This window comes from Brassica napus, chromosome A1 (genome assembly GCF_020379485.1).
Source record: "Brassica napus cultivar Da-Ae chromosome A1, Da-Ae, whole genome shotgun sequence".
Taxonomy (NCBI): Eukaryota; Viridiplantae; Streptophyta; class Magnoliopsida; order Brassicales; family Brassicaceae; genus Brassica; species Brassica napus.
Genome location: NC_063434.1, coordinates 378,983 through 404,015, shown reverse-complemented (window position 1 = coordinate 404,015; position 25,033 = coordinate 378,983). Strand labels below are relative to the sequence as shown.

Here is a 25,033-nt window from a genome sequence, read left to right as displayed (position 1 = left end):
TAATTAATTAGAAGGGAGGTTTCATCTAATATGTGGTTTCGCTTTAAGGACGGCTCTTATATCAATGACATAGGTTAAAAGTTATGGTCCATAATATTTATCTTCGCCATATTTAATAACAATATTATTAATCTTTTCATGGTTCATGTAATCTGAATAATTCATGGACCAAAACTATATAAATCAGTATGTGCTATAACTTTTGTTATCAATTCAACTATACCAAAGATCGTGGTATACACTATACATTACAAAGCCCCATGTGTTTAGAAATTGTTAGAACAAAATATAAGAGCTTTTTGTTATTTTTAAGAAAGTAAAATTCCACATAAAATAATAATAAGCTGGACTCCGACTAGTCGGCCACTAATCTCCAATTCCAACCTATGTTTTGACTTATCAGATTATTTACTCGTTAATAAATCATATGCTTTGACAGTTTGACTAATAGCTTAATTATAAAATAGTGAAGCATCAGTGGGAACTTAATTACGTACAACGTTTTTTTTGTTTGAACTGAACTTATATTTACAACGTTACTTTTTTGTAACTTTACATACAACGGTACTTCTTATATATTTACAGAAGAGGATTTGTAACCTTGATATACAACGTTAATTAATTCTTACCCACGGAATATATACTATGGATCGATAAGTCGCAAATTTGCATGATGTGTATATGATTCACAAACACATAAATACAGACACAGCATGGTGATGGTGATAATATATTAAAATACTCCATATGCTAGTGCTGCATGCTAGTACCGATTAAGGGGGTGTCAGTTATGTTTTTTTTATGAGAAATTAATATACCTAGCACCAACTGCTTGCAATTAGCACAGGCTATATTGTAAAGAAAAATTAAAGCTGAGATGCTTTAAGGAAGGCACACCCACCTCTATAAACCAGCATATTATTTTAGGTTTTCACAATCCATTTCGGGTTTCCATAATTCATTCTACTTCTACATGTGGTATATATGTTGTTGATCACCACTTGACCGACTTCGTTTAAGGTTAATTAATTAGTTTTAAATAAACGGGCTATACTTGCATTTAGTGGACTGACTTTAGTTATTAGTTGTAATATTTATGCATGTTTGGTAATGGACAATACTTGCCACTCCACTCTCGAAATCATCAAAACTAATTAATTCACTCATTAATATGTACTAGCAATGTTGTTATTGTTTGCTATGCTTGGAACTAAGAATATAAAGGAAAGGTGAGTTCTATAATTAATGTTAATCTACTCTCTCATAATTCATCATGAACCGTTTATGTGTATATGCTTTATTCCATAGCCATAGCCATAGCCATAGCCATAGCCATAGCCATAGCCATAGCCAAAGGCTTAGTTATATTGCGTCCAGATTTTGACTTCAAATATCATATGTTTCATCAGTATCATGATCATTCGAATTAAAATTGTGTTAGTTCATAGTTGCATCGTTATCATTAAATAAACATATTATAATTAGTTTAGAGCCAATAACAAGAGATTAAGGGCCAACTGTCTCATGCTTCTTCCTAAAGGCCACTCATAATAATTGACTAATTACACTCTTCTTTTTCTATTCTTGGCTTCTCAGCCCATATTCTTTAATTAAATGTTCATTATAGATAATGGAACGAGCAATTAAAAGCTACAAGGCCTTTACTTATATCTTACAATAAAAAGATTAGAAAAATTTGTCTGAGCCCGGGTTCGAACCGGGGACCTCTAGTGTGTGAGACTAGCGTGATAACCGACTACACCACCCAGACTTTGATGCTTGTAAATTGTAAAGACTTTGTCCAGTCGCACTGCATATAACATTTGTGAACTGGAAAATATCAGGAACAGCCTTGGATAAAGGCGTGTTGACTCTGGCAAGTGTCTTGGTGCACACGGCATCCTCCTCTTCCTCCATTGCATTTTTTTTTCTCCTCCTCTTCTTCCATTACATTCTTTCTCTCCTCCTCTTCCTTTTTATATAGCTTCACCACGATTGTTGAGATCTTGGTAATGCTCTTGATCGTGGGATGGTTCAGTTACAAGAAATGAAAGACGTGTTATGGTTCTGCGATTATGTTTTGAGACGTGACTTTTCGCATAATCAATCAAGGTGAGAAACTCTTTCTGTTATTGAAAAAATTAACTATACAAAGAATGGCTAAAAATGCTTGGATGATGTTTTATTTATTCTCGAATGAAAGGAAGAGAGTGTTATTACAAAAGGAACAAGGAAAAGAGAGAGAGAGAGAGAGAGAGTTGGATTGGATCATTAAACAATGAAACATTAAAACAGAACACATAAGGTTAAACTCTCATTCGCTTTCTTTCTTGGCGTCCTTCTTCACAACCTGGAGATGGAATAGTCCAATGCATCTACCAAGAAATCTGTGGATACAAAAGACATTTCGTTACATTGTACATCTCGTTTGTAACCAAGAAAAACAAAAAGATATGATGAATGTACCTGCATCGTCTTTGGTGAAACACATTGGTGGCTTTATCCTGAAAACATTCCCATGAAGTCCTCCTTTTCCAACGAGAATGCCCAGTTCTTCATAAGAGAGAAGAAAGAGTAAGATCTAAGTTATAATCGACGCATTGGCTTTTAATGTTTGTTTACCTCTAAGTTGCTCAAACAAGACAGCTGTTTCCGCCTTGGCTGGTGTCTTGTCCTTCCTGTCAGACACAAGCTCTATCCCAACCATTAATCCTCTTCCTCTCACATCTCCAATGACTGAAACCAAACAGATGCGGTTTAAGTTAAAAAGAAACAGAGCAATGATCTTATAACAATGATCAAAGATTGTTTGTTTACTTACTATCATGTCTTTTCTGCAGATCTTTCAAACGTTGAATAAGGTGCGAACCAACTTCAGCGCAGTGTGTTTGGCGTCTCTCCTTATCAATAACCTTTAGAACAGCATGCCCACCAGCTGAACACACCGGGTTTCCACCAAAAGTGTTGAACTGAATCTTTGTAGCTAAAACGCTAGCGATTTCTGGTGTAGTCACCACAGCTCCTAATGGCAATCCATTTCCAATTCCCTGTGAAACAGAATCGGCACCAATTCTTAGCAAGCTTAAACTACAGTACATGTATTTGATGAATAGAGAACAGAGCAACGGTAAAGACTTAATTTGACAAACCTTTGCCATTGTGACAATGTCCGGTACTACATCTTGAGTCTGGAAACCCCAGTAATGACTTCCTGTCCGGCCAAATCCAGTTTGGACTTCATCGGCGATGCATACACCACCAGCTTTGCGTACAATGTCATAAACCGACTTTAAGTAGCCAGAAGCCAATTCTACAGCTCCTCCCACCCCCTGAAGTTGAAATGATGCTCAAGAGAGACGTAAAAAAAAAGAAAATTGTTCTAAACAGATGGTTCTTTTAGACAAAAAAAAAGAACCTGGATGGTCTCTGCAATGAATCCAGCCACATTTCCAGAAGTACCATAATCGATATGGTCTTGGACATCTTTAGCATACATAGAACCATCAGAACCAAATACTCCTCGGTATGGATCTGGATTTACGACGTGATGGATTTCCCCCTGCATGAAAACAGAAGTTACAAACACACTAAAATACAAAAAAATTATATTTTATTCTCATGAGTCTTCGACGTGATGGTTTAACGACTTGGCTTCGCAGTTGATAAAACTATATGGTCACTCAAGTGCATATGAACTTTTAAAAGGAATCAATTTGATAATGGGGACAAACCTGTGGTAACGGGTACTTCCATGTGTTAAGAGCAGTTAGTCCAATAGTGTTAGAACTTCCACCATGATAAGCATTCCTCAAAGAAATCATCTCAAGGCTACCAGTGTAAAGCCTAGCCATCATCATCGCTAGCTCATTAGCTTCCGAGCCAGAATTTACAAAATACACAACCTGCATCCAAAAATCAAGAAGCTTGTTGATTTTCTCAACTCACTACAATCATTGTTCTGTTAAATCCTCAAGTACCTTAAGGTTTCCAGGCATCTTAGCAGCTAAAGCTTCAGCGAAATCACCTATAGCGTGATGCAGGTAGATGGTGGTGGCGTGCTGAAGAAGCTTGCTCTGTTCGTTAATAGCGTTGAGAATGTCGGGATGGCAGTGACCGCACGAGACAGTGACTATTCCAGCAAAGGCATCAAGGTATCGCCTACCGTTTTCATCGAACAAGTACTGCATCTTCCCTTCCACGATGTTAAGCTGCACAAACAATTGATCATAACAAGATGCAAAGATTTGAATCGAGAGAGTCGTAAATCAAACAACGTACAGGCTTTTGGTAGAAATGGAAAAGAGAAGGTCCCAGAAACTTCTTCCGTTTCTCGAAAACTTCTTCGGCGGAGGGACCATTATACGGCCGCGGCTCGTAGCCGAAGGGCGGGATCTGCGGCGGAGACGAGGAGGTGGAGAAATCAGAGCGGAGGAAGGAGACGGCAGGGCGATGACGATGATGGATCAAGGAAGAAGCTCTGTGGAAGAAGACTCTCTTCAGCAATTGCCTCATCCTTCTCTCTACGGATCAATTAGAGAGCGATAATGACAAGTTAAAGTGTTAACACCGAGTGATTATTAGAATCATATGTTTTCGGAAATGATGACGTGTCAGATATGATTCTCTGAATTATAGAGATTTATCCTCTGCTAATTCAACATGGCGTGTCACTGACTAGAGGCGGAGTATCCTAGATATATATTATTATCTTCCATTTTGTTAATTTCATACTTACGATTAATATACAAAAGACGTTAATGAGTTTTATGCATCAAGAATTAATTGACGTCAGAAAAAAAAAATCAAGAATTAGTTGACAAAAGGAATCTGAATGGACAAGTCCTCATATGCATTATTGATGAAGATAATTATATCATTACATTTACGTTATGCTAAGGATTAGCCGCCGTATGCATCCAAATCAAACGCACCACTATTATTAGTTTGTATGGTTAGCAGAAAATGTTTTTTTAGTAATTAGACTTGATTGGTTCATGGACCTAAATTTGTGCTGCTAATCTTCGGGTGTAACTGGTTATTCATAGAAGGAATATTATGAATTAAAGGAATGATTATTTTTGGAATAAGAAAAAATGAAATGATAGATTAAATGGAATAAAAACTGAAAATATTTTTGGAATGGCTTTCTACTCATTCACGAAGGATTATGATCCTGAATAAAAGGAACAACATTTACAAAGGATTTACTTTTTTGTTCCATTCCAAAAATGGAATATATGGAATTGTTTCTGAAAAGTTTTCATAGTAACCGGTAAACATTTTATGAAAACATATGGAATGACCCATTCCAAAGAGTTTTATTCCACAAAATAGCATTCCAGTTGCACCCTTCTTCTTCTTATAATAAGTGGTCGATGGATTCACTAAAATAGATTATGCTATGTTTTTTTTTTACTATAAACGTATAAATGATGACCTAGCTACTAACTCTTCCATACGATTCAAATATAAGCTAAATTTCTATGCGAGAGTCTCTTATTTGTCATAAAATCATTGTTTTTTCTTAATGTTCATGACGTTATACCGTCTTAAGCTAAATCTTTATGTGTTGTCTTTCAACAACCAAAAGTCGTTTTAAAGGAGCATTATCTTGGAACTAAATTACGATAGCTAATTGTGTTTCAAAAAAAGATTACGATAGCTAATTAAGACATGTACCTATTTCATTTGTTTGATAAAATAACGTGAAATGTCGAAAGTTAGACGTATACATAACTATCACTCATCATTTGACAAAGACAACAACACAATAAAGTAGGGCTGTTCAATATGGTAAAACCGAACCGTACCGAACCGAACCGAACCGAAATAGACAATATGGTTTGGTTTTGGTATATACCATATAAACCGAATGGATATAATTTTATAAAAACCGTAGGATTTGGATATGGTTTGGTATATAACCGATTAAACCGAATAAACCGAACAAAACCGATTAAAAGTAGAAACATGTAAATATGTATCTATTTTAAAACAATACATGAAAATCTATTTGTTACATAAGTTAAATTTGTGTTAATAACTATTACCATAATTTTATAGTAATAAAAAACCTTAATTTGTAAAACACTTGAACTATAACTAAATAACAATACATCGCAATTCATACATCTTATTTTCTAAGTCTTTTTGATATTTTTGATTTATTTTAGTATGCACTTAATTAATATGAAGATTATAAATTTGATGGTCAATAATTAATGGGAAATTTTCAATTGAAAAAACATGACTTTAATGAACACTAAATATGGAAGAGTGAAAAAACTTTTCTTTTATGTTTCTGTTTTGTTTCATATTTTTATTTTCAAAATTTCAAGCTTTAATTTTAGTTATAGAATTGATTATTTTATTTGATGGTAGAAGTATTTTTATTTTTTTGTTCATCTATTTGAACATGTAATATATTTTTAATAAATGAATGTGTTGACAATATGACTCTAAAATTCATATAATATGATCTCAAACAAAATAATTATGTTTTTTGGTATAAAACCGAATAAACCGAATACCGACGGTATATAAACCGAACCGAACCGAAGTAAATATGGATTTAGAATGGTAGTTATATTTTACTAACCGAAATACCGAAAACCGAAAAAAACCGAACCGAAACCGAACCGATATCCGGATTGAACACCCCTACAATAAAGTCATGCTACTTGAGCTGTCGTCCATAACAACCAACGCACTTGATTAATTTATAATCTACCCATTATTATTAACTCTATAATTCGTCATATACTTATTTGACTAATCACAGATACAAAACAAAATTTCATGTATCTTTTTTCATATGCTTCACAAGAGATGTTATGTACGTCGCAGAGAATAATTCAATCGTATTGTCATTTTTTTTTCATGGTAGACCAGTAGACCACACAGTTTGATATGATCGGGTTTGTGATCTAGCTATGAATGAAATGAACTTAACTTACATGTAGCACCCACCTCACAAACCCCACTAACGTACATGAGAATATTCCTCATATTAAGATTGTACAAAAAAAACAAAACAAATTTATTTTATTTTATTTCATCAATTAAAGGTTGATAATCATCGCAAGTTCGATGCAATTAATTAACAATGGCACAATACTAAATACAAACTCAATATCCTGAGGGGAACCCTCCTTTCCTTGGATCACTAACTGCTACAAGCTTACTCATTCCTCCGGCATTTCCATCAGATTCTTGAACTATGAACTGAGCAATCGTTCCTCCGGCTGTTGGAGTTAGAACATGACCTTTCTTTTCCAACACAACTCTTGTCTCTTTAGGAACCTCGAAATGATCATTGAACACTGTCGTCCAATTCTCAAAGGAAGCTCTGTTTGGTATCAGCTGCAAAATAGAATCACATAAAGCAAATTTTAGTTAAAGAACAAGAGAGTTTCTTCGGTATAAGAAGCAAAAACCTGATGGTAGATTCTTGGAGCCAATACGGAAGAAAGAGGATCCATGTTGAGGAAAAAATGATTCAAGAAAACTTCTATTGTCCCGGCGATGATGTTTGCTCCACCGCTAGCACCCACCGCAGCTTTCACTTTACCGTCCTACAACGTAAACAAGCGCATGAAAACCCATTGTTTGGAGTCGAACTATTAGTTTCGTAACACAAGTAATAATTTGACGATACCTTGAGTACAATGGTGGGTGACATTGAGGACAATGGTCGTTTCCCGGGTCTGATGAAGTTAGCCGGTGCCGGTGGCGGCACATTTAGGTCACCGCTGGACTTCGCTGGGACCGAGAAATCATCCATCTCGTTGTTTAGAACGATTCCGGTGGTAGGAGATAGCATCACTGCCCCAAAGTAACCGTTTATTGTACTAGTCATCGAAACAGCGTTCCTCTCGCGATCTATGATCGATAAATGACTTGTACCATGATCGTCTATTTGATTCCACCTAAAAATTGGAAAAAAAAAATTAATTATATTGATAAATCAAGAAACAAAAAAGAAACCAGCATATGAAAAGGTCTTACATGCCACCATAATATTTTGGATCAAAGGTTTTGTCATCGTTTATCTTCTTCTTCAAGTCTTTTGCAAATTCCGGAGACAGCATGTCTGAAACGACCTTAGTAACATCTACAAAATCTGGATCAGCAAGGTTCATCCTAACCGAGAAAGCGTGTTTCAGAGCTTCGATTAGTCTATGAACACCTAGAGAGCCAGAAACACCTGAAGGAATCCCATATTGAGAAAGAATGTTCAAAACCTGCACTACAAGAAACTCTGTGAAAACCTTGGTCTAATAAAATGTGAAAAAATTCTCTATAAAATGGGACTTACAAGCATCATTGCAGCACCACCTGATGAAGGAGGAGGCATACCGAGTAGTTCGTACCCGAGAATGTTTGCAGACAACGGTTTGGTAACCTTAACTCTATAACTTTGCAGATCTTTCAAAGTTATTACCCCACCAGCTTTACGAATATCTCTAGCTAGGTTAACCCCGACCGTGCCATTGTAAAACGCTTTTGGACCATATTCACCGATTTGCTTGAGTGTAAATGCTAATTTTGTGTTATGGATAATGGTCCCTGGTTTCTTGAGCTCTCCATTTGAAACAAATAGCTCAGAGAGACCTTTGTCTGCCAAGATATCGACTCTTGTGGCGTTCATCTGCATGTAGAGATACTTTGAAACCCTGAATCCTTCTGCAAGTTTCTCTGCAGGAGTCACTAACTGTTTCCATGGGAGCTTTCCGTGTTGTTTCCAAGCTGTGAATAGACCCGCGACTTCCCCTGGAACGCCTGCTGATAAGGCTCCTTTCTTCTTAAAATTAGGATTGGCTCCATACATATCCTACATCAAGAAAATCAACCAATTATAAATGTCCAAAACGAGTATGTGAATAAACGATGAGAAACCCTGTTGCATTATTCTATATAACCAAAACTGTCTATGATTCATAAACGTTGAGATCTAAGTTCAAGAGAGCGTTTCCTGGTATATTTAATCAGAAGAAAAATGTCAAGAAACGCTATTACCTGCACACATTCTATGATTCAAACCGCCTATTAGGCTGAAGATCACATTTAAACGCTTATCTAAGAAGAACATATGTAACAAAACGCTATTTGAGCTCAAAAGCGCGTTCAAAATAACGATTTAAGAAAGCTCAGAACAGAGACGCTATTACCTACATTAATGATTTAATGTTCTACACCAAAGAGCAAACTCATATTTCAAAACGCATATTGCAAAAAGAAAGACGTTATTACTATGACCGTTGTTACCTCAGTGGCGCCGAGAGGAGCTGTTTCTCTAGAATCATAGGCGATAGCCTTCCCGCCAGCTATCTTAACCACTGTAAATGCTCCACCTCCTATACCGCTAGAGGCTGGACTCACAACGCCTAGACAGAGAGCAGCTGCCACCGACGCATCAATAGCGTTTCCTCCTTGCCTAAGAACACTCATCCCGATCACTGAACACCGTCCATCGTCAGTTGCAACCGCACCACGAGACTTAACAATACTTTGCGGTCTTTTCTGAGCCGCGGCGTTTTGCAGAAAAGCGACTAGAAAAAGAGCGATCAACGCTGTCCGAACCAGTGGCATTGCTGCGATTAATACAAGAATCAAATCAAACCAGAGATTTCTCACAGATGATCTTTAACGCTGGGATGATCCAAGATTCGTCGTGTAAATATAAATTCAGAGAATAGTTCGACCTTGTTCAGAAATTGAAAATATACTAATGGTCAAATATTGAAAAGTTTAAATTAGCCATCACGCGTATAGACAATATAGCTCAACACCCAACAAAAGACTTTATCTTAATGTGTTGACCAATAAAACGAAGCTCAAAAAACGAGTACTTGTGTTCTGAGCTAATAAAGCCATTCAAAATTTACCAAGTCCAAGTTCTAAATTTGCATGTAAAAATCCAGAAAATGAGAAACCATGGTCCAGTCTGTAACTTCAGATTATATACGAAACGTTGACTAGGTGAGAAAATACCGGATGGTTGGTTAAACAAAATATACAAGAGTAGAAAAACTTACAATTCATCGAGACGTCACTTTCTTATAAGTTGTCGTCCTTGGCAGGCAATAGTAGATCTATTCGGAAGATTTTTAAGTCTCTGGCCGAAAGTCTCATTTGAGTTCTCTTCTTTTATATCCATTCCTCAAAAGTCACCTAGTCTTTTTAAAAAAGTTTCTATTTTTTTTTGCCTCTCACGTTGATAAAGTTTTTTTTAATGACGTAAAGTCTTTAATTATATAGAGAATATACTCTATTTTTTTCAACTATGTAATAAATACACAAAGCTGGTCCAACACTCCACATGGCTTATTTTTGAAAATCACCAAATAAATAGCAGAAAAAAGAAACAGTTTGTGGTAAGATCTTAATCCAAGTTAATCATTTGACAATTTACACATTTTCACTAAAAAAAAATTAAAAAAAATATTACTTATAATTTTGAAGTAAACAAACCCGTGAGGTTTTTAGAAAGAAGGCCGTGCCAACTTTTTAAATGCGAATTTGTTAATTGGTCATAAAACCAAGTGCTCGTCTGCATCATGCTTGTCCCTCGTGGAGTGTGAAAAAAAAAAGAGTGGAATCATAGGTTTTCTTTAAAGAGGAAATATCTCTCGTCACAATCAATCACACCACAACATCTTCTTTTAGTATAAAAATGGATGTCCGGGCCTATAGGGAACAAAATGGCCTTTTAACGAAATGTTATTCGATGACTCTAATATTAATGGGCTCATAAGCCTTATTCTAATCGAGGGTAGAACCGTTATTTGGTAGTGTCTGCCAAGCATTTGTTTAATTTCATTTGAACCTTACTAATCTCCCCCGCTCATTTAATAATGTCTGTGTCGTCTATTCAAATTCCAGTTTTGGGGGTTTGAAGCTCAATCTCGAATTAGAAGTGTCGATAATGCCGAAGCGAAAAGCAAAAGAAGTTGTCAGACTCACTGAAGAAGAAAACAAGGACAAAGAGATTCGGAGAGAAGAGAAGAAACATGAAGAAGAAGATACCAATCGTTAATCAAATTTGTAGAATTAATGATTTTTGAGATGAACTTTGGATCTGATGATATTGTGTAGTTGAAAGACGTATTGATGCGATTAAGGCAATCCGTGATATTGAGATTGAACAGAGCTTAACTGCACAGAGGTTACTCTGCTCAACGTTCTCTGAGGAACAGTTAGAGACACCTGTGTTGGACTTCTTCAAAGAGAACCTTCCTGATGTCTCTATCGAAGTCGAAGATAATGGGGAGATTGAGTTCAAGTGGAATCACAATACTGGTGATTCATCTCTTGGTGGCTACCCTTTAAAATGGATCTTGTACTGTTCTGCCTTTCAAACTCTCGTTTTCTATGGTATATGTATTCATGATTGTATTCTTGTTTTATACTCTTGTTAAAAAACTGATATCTCATTAGTTTTGGAGTGTTTTAGAATGACAATAGTAAACTTTGCAGGTAAATGGAGGGCAAAGACTTCTTCATTTTGGGATGACAGCACCAAAGACTCGGAGGCAACCAAAACCTGGAGAGATGATGCTCTCTGTGCATGGCACTCCTTTGGGGGTATACAAACAAAAATTCATGTATCCTTTTTCATAGACATCACCCGAGATGTTATGTCACAAAGAATTATTCTCAAGGTAGATCCAATCGTATTGTCATTATTTTTTCATGGTAGACCACAAAGTTTGATATGATCTAGCTATGAATGAAATGAACTTAACTTATATGTAGCTCCTACGTCACAAACCCACACTAACGTTAACGTACATGAGAATTAAGGTTGGTTGTTTAATGGAACCTCTAATTCCTATATTCCCCATATTAAGATTGTAGAAATATACATATATATCTGGATCAACATTATTGCAAAAAGAAAGAAAAAGACAGTACAAAATTTTATTTATTTTATTCGTCAATAAATGTTAAATGGCAGCAAAACTAAATACAATCTCAATAATTCAATATCCTGAGGGGAACCCTCCTTTCCTTGGATCACTAACTGCCAGAAGCTTACTCATTCCGCCGACATTTCCATCGGATTCTTGAACTATGAACTGAACAATCGTCGCTCCGGTCATTGGCGTTAGAACATGACCTTTCTTTTCCAACACAACTCTTGTCTCTTTAGGTATCTCGAAATGATCACCGAACACTGTCGTCAAATTCTCAAACGAAATTTTGTTTGGTATCAGCTGCACAATGGAATTATAAATTAAAAAAAAAACATTTTCTTAGTTATAGACAAAGAACAAGAAAGATTATTCTTGGGGTATAAGAAGAAAAAAAAGAGAAGCAAATGACCTGATGGTAGATTCTTGGAGCCAAAACAGAAGAAAGAGGATCCATGTTGAGGAAAAAATGATTCAAGAAAACTTCTGTTGTCGCGGCGATGATGTTCGCTCCACCGCTAGCACCCACCACAGCTTTCACTTTGCCGTCCTACATAAACAAAGCGCATGAAACCCATTGTTTGGAGCCTAACTAAGAATTTCTTGTAAGACAAGTAACAAGTGTGTTTTTTTTTTCCTAAACCTTGAGCACAATGGTGGGTGACATTGAGGACAATGGTCGTTTCCCGGGTCTGATGAAGCTAGCCGGTGCTGGAGGAGGCACATTTAGGTCACCGCTGGACTTTGCTGGGATCGTGAAATCATCCATTTGGTTGTTTAGAACGATTCCAGTGCTTGGAGATAGCATCACTGCCCCAAAGTAACCGTTTACTGAACTAGTCATCGAAACAGCGTTCCTCTCGCTATCTATGATCGAGAAATGGCATGTTCCATGATGGTTGATTTGATTCCACCTACAGAGTTGGAGAAACGAATATTATTAATAAATCAAGAAAAAAAAAGAAGAAGAAACCAGCGAGTGGGTTTAAGATATGAAAAACGCCTTACATGCCGCCATAATATTTTGGATCAAAGGTTTTGTCATCGTTTATCTTGGTCTTCAAGTCTTTTGCAAATTCCGGAGACAGCATATCTGAAACAACCTTAGTAACATCTACAAAATCTGGATCAGCAAGGTTCATCCTAACCGCGAAAGCGTGTTTCAGAGCTTCGATTAGTCTATGAACACCAAGAGAGCCCGAAACACCTGATGGAATCCCGTATTGAGAAAGAATGTTCAAAACCTGCAGCACAAGAAACCAATGTTGACGTTATTAAGCCGGTCTAGGAGACCGATTTTGTAAATATCTAGGCTAATTTTTTTTTTTATAAAAAAAATCGTTTAAGAAAGATTGTTTGATATGTGGAAAAAAATCGAGACTTACAAGCATCATTGCAGCGCCACCTGATGAGGGAGGAGGCATACCGAGTAGTTCGTATCCGAGAATGTTTGCGGACAACGGTTTTCTAACCTTAACTCTATAACTTTGCAGATCTTTCAAAGTTATTATCCCTCCAGCTTTACTAATATCGCTCGCTAGGTTAACACCCACCGTGCCATTGTAAAACGCTTTTTCACCATTCTCAGCTATTTGCTTGAGTGTAAAAGCCAATTTTCTGTTATGGATAATCGTCCCTGGTTTCTTGAACTGTCCATTAGAAACATATAGCTCAGAGAGACCTTTGTCTGCCAAGACATCTGCTCTTGTCGCGTTCAGCTGCATGTAGAGATACTTTGAAATCCTGAATCCTCCTTCTGCAAGTTTCTCTGCAGGAGTCACTAACTGCTTCCATGGGAGCTTTCCGTGTTGTTTCCAAGCTGTGTATAATCCTGCTAGTTCCCCTGGAACGCCTGCTGATAAGATTCCTTTCTTCTTTAGATCAGGATTGCTCCCATACATATTCTACATCAAGAAAAACACCCAATAAATGTCTATGATTCAAAAACATCAATGAAAATCTAACCTTAACAAGTGTGTGAAGAAACAATAAGCAACCATATATATTGCATTATTCAATATAACCAAGATTGTCTAGGGTTCATAAACGTTGAGTAAAACGCTATCTAAGTTCAAAAGAGCGTTTACTGGCATATTTTAATTAGAGGGAAACAATGTTAAGAAACGCTATATTACATTCATACATTTTATACATCAAAAGACACTATTAAGCTACAATTGGCGTTCAAAAAGCGTATTTAAGAGGAAGAAGATTTTAGGAAACTATATTGAAGCCTCATCCATTCAAAACAATTGTTTATTAAAAAAAAAAGGTTTAAGGAAACTATTAGGCTGAAAAACGCATTAAAGGCGTATTTAAAAAGAAAATATGTTACAAAACGCTATTGGAGCTGCAGAGCGCGTTCAAAATAATGATAATAAAGGGCTATCACGTTAACGTTCTACACCAAGAGCAAAGCACAGGTTGTGTAATTCATAAAACGTCGCTATTACCTCAGTGGCACGTAGAGGAGCTGTTTCTCTAGAATCATAAGCAATAGCCTCCCCGCCAGCTATCTTAACCACTATAAACGCTCCACCTCCTATACCGCTAGAGGCTGGACTCACAACACCCAAACAGAGAGCAGCGGCCACAGACGCATCAATAGCGTTTCCTCCTTGTTGAAGAGCACTCATACCGATCTCAGAACACCGTCCATCGTCAGTTGCAACCGCACCACGAGGCTTAACAATACTTTGCGGTCTTTTCTGAGCCGCAGCGTTTTGCAGAAAAGCGACCAGAAAAAGAGCGATCAACGCTGTCCGAACCAGCGACATTGCTGTGATTGATACAAGAATCAAATCAAACCAGAGATTTCTCACCAATGATCTTCAACGTTGAAATGACTAGATTCGTCGTGTAAAAATATAAATTCAAAGAATAATTCGAGTTGTTCAGAAATTGAAAATAAAGTATTCGAATATTGAAAATTTAAATTAGCCGAGTATGCATATTGCATAATAGCTCAAAACTCAACAGAGATTTATATTAATGTGTTGACCACTAAAATGAAGCTCAAAAAATGCAGGACCATCTAATAGCATGAGCAACTAGAGCGGTAGAACATTGTATGAGTCTAAAAATAAAATTAAAAAACTAAGAATTTTTTGAAAATAATATTTTATGGTCTCAAACTTTAAATTTTTTAGATAGTACTAAATTTAGAGCCTATAATTTCAAACAAAACGTTAAGGAAATATAAATAGAGCTATAAACTTTTAAATTATATGTATTCTTGTTAATTTAGAGCTTATAATTTTTATTATGGTTTAAAAAATTAAATATTTTATGGTATGTATTCATGATTGTACTCTTGTTTTATACTCTGTTAAAAACTGAAATCTCATTAGTAGGGTTCTTAGTTTGGTTCGTTGGAGTGTTTTTGTCCCTCGATTCTTTGTTTTTACTTTCTTTATTTTTTATCCAGAGAGAAATGGTTCACTATCTGTTGCAGAAATGCAACAGGGTTCTAAGTTTGGTTCGTTGGTGATTAGTACTTGAGCCTAGAAAACTTTTGACATTACATCACGATTATCAAAAAAAAAATGCTTGTATCAATGATAGTTGTTTTTTTTTTGCATTCAAGTAAGGATTTTAGAATGACACTAGTAAACTTTGCAGGTAAATGGAGGGCAAAGACTTCCTTTTGGGATGACAGCACCAAAGACTCGGAGGCAACCTGGAGAGATGATGCTCTCTGTGCATGGCACTCCTTTGGGGATCTATGAAGAAAATCTAAACATGGGAGCTATAAAATGGTATGTTACTAGATCACCATTCATTCTTAAAATTTGCTTGCTTCTAGGAGAACACCATCAGAATCAGAATATGTGTCCTTATGTGGAATAATAACTGATTTACAGAGGAAAACAGTTGAAAAGCTTCACAGGTTCAGACACATTTTCAGATTCTTATAGTCTGTCTAAGCTGATGTACCCTTGCATGTATATAGTCTATTCAAATTCCTGGACCGAGATATGTTGTCTGTTTTTTCTCCTTTTCAACTTGTTATGGTAAATTTTAATCTCTAAAATAACACACAACAATGAAGCTTTGATTATATATATATATGGTTACATTTTACCAAATCGATTGAAAGACTATAGTAAACAGTTGCTTCTTCTCGGTGTTGTTCACATTGTACATGTTCTTGAACTGAAGAAAATAATGGCTGCAGCTATTCTTAACTAAGCTTTTCTTGATTATGCTCTCGAAACTTTTATCATGTTCCCTCCCCTCAAGTTCTCCAAATACTTACTTTCTGCAGTCTGCCTTTACAATGTTGAATAAGTCTAAAAATGTCAAGTTCCATGATTGGTCTGCAATCATAGCCGACAAAAAGCAACAGAAACTGGGAACTCTGTGTATAAAAGCAGATTCAGGGGGATGACTGAATAACTCATTGGAGCGTATGCAAATAGATTCATATCCAGCCTCAGTCAATTGCTTTCCACCAAGTCATCTCATGGCAGAATCAGAACCAGGTAGTCTCGACCCGAAAGCTTCAAGGGCTTCCAAGAAGAATCTCTTGTTAGGCACAATCCCATCTTTCTCCATTTTCTTCATCAGCATCTGCACATGCTCCTTCATATCTGCCTTAGTATACGCCTTGTACAGAAGCTTATACGTTGATGCATCCGGATGAACTCTAAACCCACTTGCGTTATGGAAAAGCTTATCTGCTTCCATGTGAAGACCATTAAGACAGTAAACTTCAAGCATGGCATTGAGTGTTGAAGCCTTCAACACCCTCTCCGACTCAACAACCTCCTCGAACACTTCCCTCGCTCTGGAAACACAACCACAGTAACCGTACATCATGATCATACACTCGTACGTGATAAAACTCGGCGCGTAGTTCATATCATTCATCTTCTCGAAAACCCACTCGGCCTTATCTCTCAACCGAGCTTTCCCGTAGTTTATAATCATCGAGTTGAACGTGGGAAGAGTCGGCTTCTCCTTGGACCGCATCAAACTCTTGAAAGTCTGCTCCATCTTCTCAAACTCTTGCTTCTTACCGTAAGAGTCAATAAGCAGATTGAAAGTGATGATATCCGGCTTGCACTCGTTGCTCCTCATGCGAGTAAGCACAGACTCCATCTCCTTGATCATCCCGTTTTTCCCATACGCATCCATCACGCCGTTGAAGGTGTAGACGTCTGGAGAAACCGCACTCATGTCCAAGTCTTTGAACAGAGCGTTGACTTGGTCTACTTTACCAGACTGAGCAAAAGCCCTCAAGAGGATGTTGTAAGTCACGACGTTGGGTTGGCATCGCTCCATGCCTTTCATTTTGTCGAAGTAACCAAGGACTTTCTCCAAAGCTTTTGCCTTGTCCCGCGTGTGGAGATGAGCTGTTATGAGAGCGTTGTAAACAGAAGCATCTGGACGACAACCGCTGTTTTTCATCTCGGAGAAGAGCCACATTGCCATTCGTGTTTGGCCCTTCTTCCCCATAACGGATATCAATTTCGAGTACACTCCGTTATCTGCTATATACCAGCGCTGTTTCTGCATCCACCTGAACACCTACAAAAGAATCACAGTTAGGATTAACAAATGGTTGCTATGCTCTGGTGAAGGCACTAACACTCAAATGAATCCACAACTGAGCTAAAAAAAGGTTTAAAGTCTAATCCTTTTATAAGACCCAGAAGCTAAAACACTAACACACCTCATTACAGAACCGTTTTGTCAATAAATCTACCATTGAACTAAGAAAATAAGTTTAAAGTCTAATCCTTTTACAAGACCCAGAAGCTGAAACTCAACAAAACGGTTGCGATGATCTGATGAAGGAACTACCACACCTCATTACAGAACGTCGTTGGACACAAAAACAACAAAATGAATCTACCATTGAGCTAAGAAAATAATTCTAAAAGTTTAATCCTTTTACAAGACCCAGAAGCTGAAACTCAACAAAACAGTTGCGATGCTATGATGAAGGCACTAACACACCTCATTACAGAATCGTCTTGTCATTGAACACAAAAACAGAATGAATCTACCATTGAGCTAAGAAAAGATTTAAAATCTAATCCTTTTAAAAGACCCAGAAGCTGAAACTCAAAGATAACGCAAACCCAGAATCTAAAAAACTCAGACTTTAGGAACTAACACTCGAATGAATCTACCATTGAGCTAAGAAAAAGTTATAAAGTCTAATCCTTTTATAAGACCCAGAAGCTGAAGCTCAAACCCATAATCCAAAACACTCAAAAATTCATTCGAGGAAGAGGTAAAAAAAAAAACCTCGAGGCATTGGAGCCACTTGTCGCTCTTCCCAAGCTCCTCAAAGAGCAAGAAGCAATGCTCGCATCTTACGACCTTCACGTACTTATCAAGCGTCTTGACAAGTGGCTCTCTGTCACTAATCCTCGACATCAGGTTCCGCACGAGGACTCTGTTCTCCCTCTCCGCGATCTCTCTCTCAGCGAGTTTCCTCTTCGAAGAAACCGCGCCGCAGGTTATCCTCGCGGAGCTGGGTTTAGGTGAGAAGCGAAGACATTTGTGGTTGGTGTTTGGGGAGAACGAAGAGATGAAATCGGAGAATCTCAGCGTCGAAGGCGATGTCAATAAGTAGTCTACCGCCATTTTCGGGTAGTGATAGAGTTTGTTTTCTTTCTGGTCCTTTAGTGTAGGATAAGTTTTTTTACAGATGACAAAAGAAAAAATGAGGGCAAATGGGGGTGGGGTTTGTAAATGTAAAATAATAATTTAAGGATCAATTTTTCGGGATATTGAACCCCACGTCAATCGAACACGCAACCTTCTGATCTGGAGTCAGACGCGCTACCATTGCGCCACGGATCCTGATGCCATGCTTGTTTCATAAAACTTTGAAATCGAATATGTTCACCACTACATTCAATCGGTAACCAAGCTTTAAAACGTGAATTTTTTTTGACAAACAACGTATTTTTACCACTACATTGTGTTGTATTATTATTCCATAGATAAGGTACATATATATATCGATACAATATTTAGAGATTAAGTGAATATTTAGATACAGTGGTGGAGTTAGAAAGTTTTTGTACCGAAGTCAGAATTTTTTTGCACAAAAATAAATATATTTTAGAAAGTACTGGGGTAAGCATATACGATTGTCGCTACGTTATGGATGGGATCCACGTCCTCGTCCTTGACCTGCAGGCCGTGAGCTACTACCTCCTACTCCAATCTTCATCTCTCTATTCAACTTTTTATTCCAAACTCCTCCTACTTCGGTTCCCAACAAAACAAAATATAGACACGTGCAGATTTTTCAATTTTTGTAAGATGACAATGATAGATATTAAGGTATCATAAATATTTTACCAAAAAAAAAGGTATCATAGATCGACATGTATTTCTAATATATCCCTGAGAAAACATTAAAATATGATTATTAATTTTCTCTTATATGCATTTTACATTTTTTGTAGGATTCAAAATGTATGATAAGTTTGTAGGAAGCCGGACCGGTAAAGCCACCGGAAAATCGAAAATGGTCAGTCTTATATTTCTCTACAAAAAGATATATATATATATATATATATATTTCTCTTTAAAAGCAGAGTTACAGCAAAGTTTTTGTATAGAAAAATGTTTGGGAGACGACTGAAATACTTTCTCATATCTAAATGCTTACTTGTTTTGGAAGGATCACATGGTAGACGAGCCAAAACAGTGTCTGATGATGCAGCGAACAAGAGGATAAACAAAGTCACCAACCAAACCATGTACATCTTTTTTTGGTTTTGTTTTCTTTTTTCATGAATCTTGTAACATGTAAAATGGTGTATTTATATAACTATTTTTTTGGGAAATTGCTCTCCGGTCAAGTGGAATAAGTCGTTAATCTCGGATTTGAAGGAAGAAAAATATTTATTTTGATTTGATAAAGCTCATACAGGACATACAATAATATTATTTAATACATGTGTCTGCTTCTACAGATGGATAGAAGATATTCTTCTGACTCATGAATTTCTTGCCAAGGAAAAGTCTTTTCAATATAATATCTCTGATTTGGTCCAAAACACGTTGTGTGGAAAACAGGTCTAAGTTAATTCAACTAAGGCCCACTAGAATAAAGCCCAATCATAGGTTGATTTTGTCTCACGCGTAAAGCTCAGGCGGCTAAGGCAAAACGGCCTACTCATGTATTTACAATAACTTCACTAATCAACTGTTTAGTGACTAATACTAGTGTGACAGTAACCAAGGCCGATTGGTTGGTCATTCAATTAAAGTTTAAGTGAGTTCTATAATCAAATTGTTGAAGATTAGCAGTAATAAAAAGGCTCGAAGGGTAACAGAATCTGCAACGAAACATTCATCTTCCGTAAAGTTGAAGTTCTCACTTATGTAAATATAGAAAAAACAAACAAAATGAAATATAGAGCAACAAGTAAAAGTTCTCATGGGTCGTTACTAAGATAAGAAACAACTTAGAAGACTGAAATAGTAATAATAGAACCTGCAATGAAAAGTTCATAGACCAGAATCTTTTTTTAAGTACACAACCACCAAGACCAAAAGCTCAAAACTCTTCTTCCGTATAAAAGGAGAGCATCTTGTACTTACCTTACGTTTGGACAAGATAATGAATCTGAACTGGTCAACGAACTTGAGAAGGAGAGCATACCAAACCAGATGCGTCTGCGCCAATGACTGCAAGATCACAGACCCCGCATATGTTTCCTTGCTGGCCTGGAACAAACCTGGCGGTGCAGTATGGACAGGACACGTCTTTCTGACCTTTGTAGATTGGCACATAGGTTGACCCACATATCACGAACGGGTTTCTGAAGTCGTAGTTGAGCTCGGTTGTATCAGTCATATTGCGTTCAGCGGCTTGGACAATCTGTCGAGCTGTTTTGGCCTGGCTCTCCATTGGGTTGGTTTCCAACAATCTTTTGGCGAAGGTATAGGCAGTGGCGAGGTTCTTTGACTTGTAGCAGACGCCCATTGCACTAAACAGCGCAAGTCGTAAGTGAGGTAGTTGGAGGTTGCAGTGAGTGAAGTAAGCAGCGAGCTCCTGCTGCCTCACTGGATCATCTTTCGTCTCTCTTCTCTTAAGCTCCATTTTAAGACCGAGAACATATTCTTTGACGATAGTGACCAGTTCCTTTACCTCATCGACTTCGCTTCTTGACTCGACCACCACAAGAGGGATGGTGTGGAGGATAGAGAGGAAGAGCCGGAGAGCCTCAGTCAATTTCCCACTTGTTGTAGCTTTATAGCCGGATTTGAGCTTCTCTTCTTGCTGGGAGAAATCATAAACAAGAGATGGTGGGCCACGGACGTTGGGACTAGAAGACTCGCTCCATCCTCGCTCAATGGCAAGTGAAACCACAGGCGATGAAGAAAAAGCACGCAGGTAGCTTTGGCTGCCACTGAACAAATCAATAAACATCGATTTCAAAGGCGCAAAGTTCTTTATACCAAGCTGCCTGTTGAGCAGACGCATTGCAGTGTCGAAGCTTCCTGCTGCAGCTTGCTCAGCAGCAAGGGATGACTTCTGGCTCCAAATATGACTTACGGGCATACCTTGAGTAGGTGTCACGAAGACGGATGAACGTGCGTTAGCAGAGGCCTTAGGAGTGTCAAGCTCTGGTGGGAGGTCTAAGCCCTCAAGTTCCTCCCATCCACCTTCTTCATCATTTTCGTCTTCTCCTCTTTCTGCTTCCTCCAAAATGGCATCGATGTCTCTGTTCTCCATTCCATCAACATCGACCATGTCAAGTGCATCCCCCCAGTCACCACCAGCATCTTCTTCTTCTTCTTCATCAACAGCACCTCCCCTGGCTGCACTCTCAAGCCCGCCTTCAAATATTCCCTTCATCACTCTTAGAAGAGGCCAGTCACCACCACACATGACAGGAGATGGTGGCATTAGAAGCGATGGAGTTTTCCCTTCAGGCAATGAAGGCACGTTCTCTCCTAGCTCAGTCGCCAGTCTCTCAGCAACGTCCTTTAAACCATGAACCGATGCAGTGATATATGCGAGAGGTAAATGACCAGCATTCTCAAGTATCTTGACACGCTCTTTAACATCTCCTAGGTAGAGAGCATTGTGGAACTGACCCATTACATTGTTCTTCACTTCCGCAATCTTCATCAACTTGGAAAGCTTGTCCAACTTACCAGTAATGAGATATAGAAAAGATAACCTCTCAAAGTTCTTTGTTTGCTGGTACGCAAATTCAACAATTCCAGCATTACCTTGGCGAAGAGCCTCCACCCCGAGTCTATACCACTGCTCTTTCTCATTTATCTCTGTAGCGGATGCAACAGCGACGCTAATGTTGCCACTTTCAAGAGCTAGATTGAAACGGACTCTCTCGTCTTCAACAAAATGGAGGGCAACTTCAGGGAATCCTTTCTGCTGCAGGTAAGCAATCATAGCCTGTCCACATAGCTGGGAGTTCTTTATCATGCCCATGACATGATCATATCTCTTCCTCAGCAGTGCAAGCTTGAAAATGTATTCAGTTGCATTGATGGTGATGGCCCTGTTTTTCCCATCCCGGTCCAAGCAGAAGATCGTATTTCCAGAAACCTTGGTGATATAGATAGGGACATCCAGCGTTCGGATGATACCACTATCTCCATTAGGAAGACAGTACTTGATATGGTTCAAAGTTGTGTAAATGAAGACACCATTGTCATCCCAAGCTCCACTTTTCACACGTATTGTCTCATGAAGTGTGCACTGGAGGACAAGTTTTTTGCTTGCAATGATGATAGTGTGTTTGCTGAGCAAAGCAACACTCTCCATATCGTTAGACCAAACAACATACCTAACAAACGGTGTCTGAAGTTCACCAAGAACAAGCCTTTGCTGAAGGTCAAATATAACCACTTTATCCTCAGATCTACAGAGCAAATTTCCAGTCCCAGCATAAAAGATAGCATCTGTGGGTATAGGCAGAGAACTCTTTTTAACCACCTCATTCTTGAGATTCTTGACTAGCACCTGGCTGGTGCTTTTCTCAAGAACAGCAAACCGGTTACGGGCAATGAATACCGCAGAACCACCTGTCCCCCTCTTTGCATCTTGCACAACGTCACTTCTGCCAACACTATCTTTCGGTATGATGTACAACTCGTAAGAACCACCATCTAAATCTGAGCAGATCAAAACCGCATTTTCCGTCGGACTGTATGATAGAGTCCTTGGACTTTGATTCAAGCTTGGAGTACCAGGACGCCGTATAGGGATAACTTGGGAATCTTTCTGAGTTGAACAATCGTAGTACCTCAAAAATCTATCTTTGGTATAGAACAAAGAATTGCCACTCAAAGCAAATGCAGGACGTTCTCTCTCGAGCTTGAAGACGATCATACCGTTGTCATGCCCCGCTGCCAGTAAATTAATCTCAGGGTGAACTGCAAGAATCCAGAAACGATCATGTTCACGGCGAAAAGTTTGGATTCCAGTTCGCTTGGTAGCATCCCAGACACGAATGCTTTTATCCTCAGAGTTGGAAACAATAATGTCCTGTTTTGCATGGAACATAACAGATGAAACATTATTCATGTGGCCTCGCAGTGTATCCACCTCCCAAGCTTTAGTTTCTGCAATAAAATTAAAAAGAACCCATTAATTACATCGGCTCCAAGCAATTTAGTGTACAGATAATGGTTATTAAAAAAAAATCAAAAAGGAGAGACAGACTAGGGAAATACCATTCATACGCCACAGCTTCACTTGGCGGTCATCTGCACCAGAGACGATGAGAGGAAGAGTGGGATGAAAGGAAGCCCAGTTTACTCCTCTATCATGACCTTCGAGGACGTACTTAACAATAGCGTCAACACCACCAAAAAGATCAGAGTTCATCTGTGTGAATCGCATGAGGTCATCAGCAGGAGACACTGTCTTCTTCTTAAGAGAACCAATATCCCAGACACGGACAGTCTGATCCAGAGATGCAGAGACGACAAGGTCTTCTTTAGGATGGAAAGAAGCACACATAACATAGTGGTTGTGGCCAGTAAGCACAGAAATACAAGTCCGTGACTGCCAGTTCCAAATGCGGATAGTCTGATCGTCACTAGCACTCACAATCCAGGGGTTCTCGTGGTGGAATTGGACAGTGCGGATGTAGTCGAGATGGCCGAGAAGAGTGAAAAGGCACCTGTGCGTTTTGTGGTTCCAGACTTTGATCTTGTAATCATCACCTGCAAACACACAATGTTGTCAGTGCCAGTAACTGCATATGAGTAACATTAGGATTTAAAAAAATACAGTTGCATTAACAGGTTCTCAATTCTAGAATATGCCCAAAGCACACGCAACGTGGGATCTGATTACAATTAACTAAGTTCAATTATCCAAAATAACATATGTTGAATAACCAATTTAACTAGAAATAGAGCACACACACACTAAGATATATTATTACTAAGCAGATTATATCATATCATGGTTTATATAGATGATGAAAATTTTAATAAATACGGACTTGTAGCTCAAAATCTAGATTAATAAAAAAAAAGCATATACTATACCTCCGGAGACGAAGAGAGGCTGAGAATTGTGAAAATGAACACCACGAACCGGACCTTCGTGCTCGTCGAATCGATCGATCAAAGTACCCATACGGTAATCCCAGAGCTGGATCACACCACTGTGCAAACTGGCGAGGATCCATGGCCGTTTAGGGTGGAAGGTGAGGCCCTTCACTCTGTTACTCTTTGTCTCGAACTTCGTCAACATATTCGCTCTGCACACAAACCAGATCACAGAGAACGAAAGATTATAAGCGAGTCATTTCGCAGAAAACGTAATCCATCGCAAGCAGATCTGAAGGAAACAAAGTAGTGAGAGATCCATCGGAAATCGAGATTCGTACAATGAGAAATAGGGATTCACCTCGGATCGGATCAGTTCACAGGAGGGGGGAAGAAAAAGCGATCAATCAGAGCTTCACGGTGGAGATCAGTAGCATTAACGGAGAAGCGAGAGTCAGAGAAACGCAACGATATAAGTTTGAGAAATCGATGGAAAGAGATTCAGTTTCGTCGCACAGATCTGCTTCCAATTCTCTTCCTCGCGTCTCCGCTTCTTATTTGTAAATGAAATTTACACTTACGTTTGGTGGTGTTTGTAAGTGTAC

At 38.2% G+C, this 25,033-nt stretch overlaps 6 protein-coding genes and 2 non-coding genes across 10 annotated transcripts; 1 reads left to right on the top strand and 7 right to left on the bottom strand.

The window, feature by feature from the left end:
• Window positions 1-1,697: 1,697 nt before the first annotated feature.
• TRNAV-CAC lies at window positions 1,698-1,771 on the bottom strand. Its single transcript has one exon. It is a non-coding gene; the product is annotated as a tRNA-Val (tRNA).
• Window positions 1,772-2,157: 386 nt separating this feature from the next.
• LOC106362305 (alanine--glyoxylate aminotransferase 2 homolog 1, mitochondrial) lies at window positions 2,158-4,661 on the bottom strand. The gene is made up of 9 exons (XM_013802441.3): window positions 4,279-4,661; window positions 3,978-4,208; window positions 3,732-3,902; window positions 3,416-3,559; window positions 3,150-3,329; window positions 2,822-3,047; window positions 2,623-2,736; window positions 2,467-2,553; window positions 2,158-2,387 (listed from the first exon to the last, which is right to left on the bottom strand). Exons 1-9 carry the CDS (start codon window positions 4,510-4,512, stop codon window positions 2,344-2,346), a joined length of 1,431 nt encoding a protein of 476 aa, XP_013657895.2. The 5' UTR covers window positions 4,513-4,661; the 3' UTR covers window positions 2,158-2,343.
• A 2,362-nt stretch (window positions 4,662-7,023) lies between these two features.
• On the bottom strand, window positions 7,024-10,224 carry LOC106359207 (glutathione hydrolase 1). Of its 2 annotated transcripts, none has more exons than XM_013799186.3 (7): window positions 10,038-10,224; window positions 9,268-9,593; window positions 8,318-8,833; window positions 8,008-8,243; window positions 7,658-7,928; window positions 7,437-7,574; window positions 7,024-7,362 (listed from the first exon to the last, which is right to left on the bottom strand). In XM_013799186.3, exons 1-7 carry the CDS (start codon window positions 10,042-10,044, stop codon window positions 7,129-7,131), a joined length of 1,728 nt encoding a protein of 575 aa, XP_013654640.2. In that variant the 5' UTR covers window positions 10,045-10,224; the 3' UTR covers window positions 7,024-7,128. The 2 variants fall into 2 exon arrangements, with proteins under 2 accessions (XP_013654640.2, XP_048633592.1); XM_048777635.1 differs by lacking the exon at window positions 10,038-10,224 and adding an exon at window positions 9,888-9,906.
• Window positions 10,225-10,927: 703 nt separating this feature from the next.
• On the top strand, window positions 10,928-11,455 carry LOC125575852. Its single transcript, XM_048734984.1, has 3 exons — window positions 10,928-11,033; window positions 11,098-11,341; window positions 11,440-11,455. Exons 1-3 carry the CDS (start codon window positions 10,928-10,930, stop codon window positions 11,453-11,455), a joined length of 366 nt encoding a protein of 121 aa, XP_048590941.1.
• Window positions 11,456-11,712: 257 nt separating this feature from the next.
• LOC106360787 (glutathione hydrolase 1) lies at window positions 11,713-14,878 on the bottom strand. The gene is made up of 6 exons (XM_013800800.3): window positions 14,369-14,878; window positions 13,301-13,819; window positions 12,924-13,159; window positions 12,559-12,829; window positions 12,328-12,465; window positions 11,713-12,218 (listed from the first exon to the last, which is right to left on the bottom strand). The coding sequence occupies exons 1-6, from the start codon at window positions 14,690-14,692 to the stop codon at window positions 11,985-11,987; spliced, it is 1,722 nt and encodes a 573-aa protein (XP_013656254.1). The 5' UTR covers window positions 14,693-14,878; the 3' UTR covers window positions 11,713-11,984.
• Window positions 14,879-15,948: 1,070 nt separating this feature from the next.
• LOC106358406 (pentatricopeptide repeat-containing protein At4g39620, chloroplastic) lies at window positions 15,949-18,607 on the bottom strand. Its single transcript, XM_013798471.3, has 2 exons — window positions 18,174-18,607; window positions 15,949-17,447 (listed from the first exon to the last, which is right to left on the bottom strand). The coding sequence occupies exons 1-2, from the start codon at window positions 18,513-18,515 to the stop codon at window positions 16,374-16,376; spliced, it is 1,416 nt and encodes a 471-aa protein (XP_013653925.2). The 5' UTR covers window positions 18,516-18,607; the 3' UTR covers window positions 15,949-16,373.
• A 55-nt stretch (window positions 18,608-18,662) lies between these two features.
• TRNAW-CCA lies at window positions 18,663-18,734 on the bottom strand. Its single transcript has one exon. It is a non-coding gene; the product is annotated as a tRNA-Trp (tRNA).
• A 1,484-nt stretch (window positions 18,735-20,218) lies between these two features.
• On the bottom strand, window positions 20,219-25,026 carry LOC106357497 (coatomer subunit alpha-2). Of its 2 annotated transcripts, none has more exons than XM_013797505.3 (4): window positions 24,790-25,026; window positions 24,426-24,640; window positions 23,601-24,095; window positions 20,219-23,489 (listed from the first exon to the last, which is right to left on the bottom strand). In XM_013797505.3, exons 2-4 carry the CDS (start codon window positions 24,631-24,633, stop codon window positions 20,527-20,529), a joined length of 3,666 nt encoding a protein of 1,221 aa, XP_013652959.2. In that variant the 5' UTR covers window positions 24,634-24,640; window positions 24,790-25,026; the 3' UTR covers window positions 20,219-20,526. The 2 variants fall into 2 exon arrangements, with proteins under 2 accessions (XP_013652959.2, XP_022563778.2); XM_022708057.2 differs by having other exon boundaries at window positions 24,770-24,993.
• Window positions 25,027-25,033: the final 7 nt, after the last annotated feature.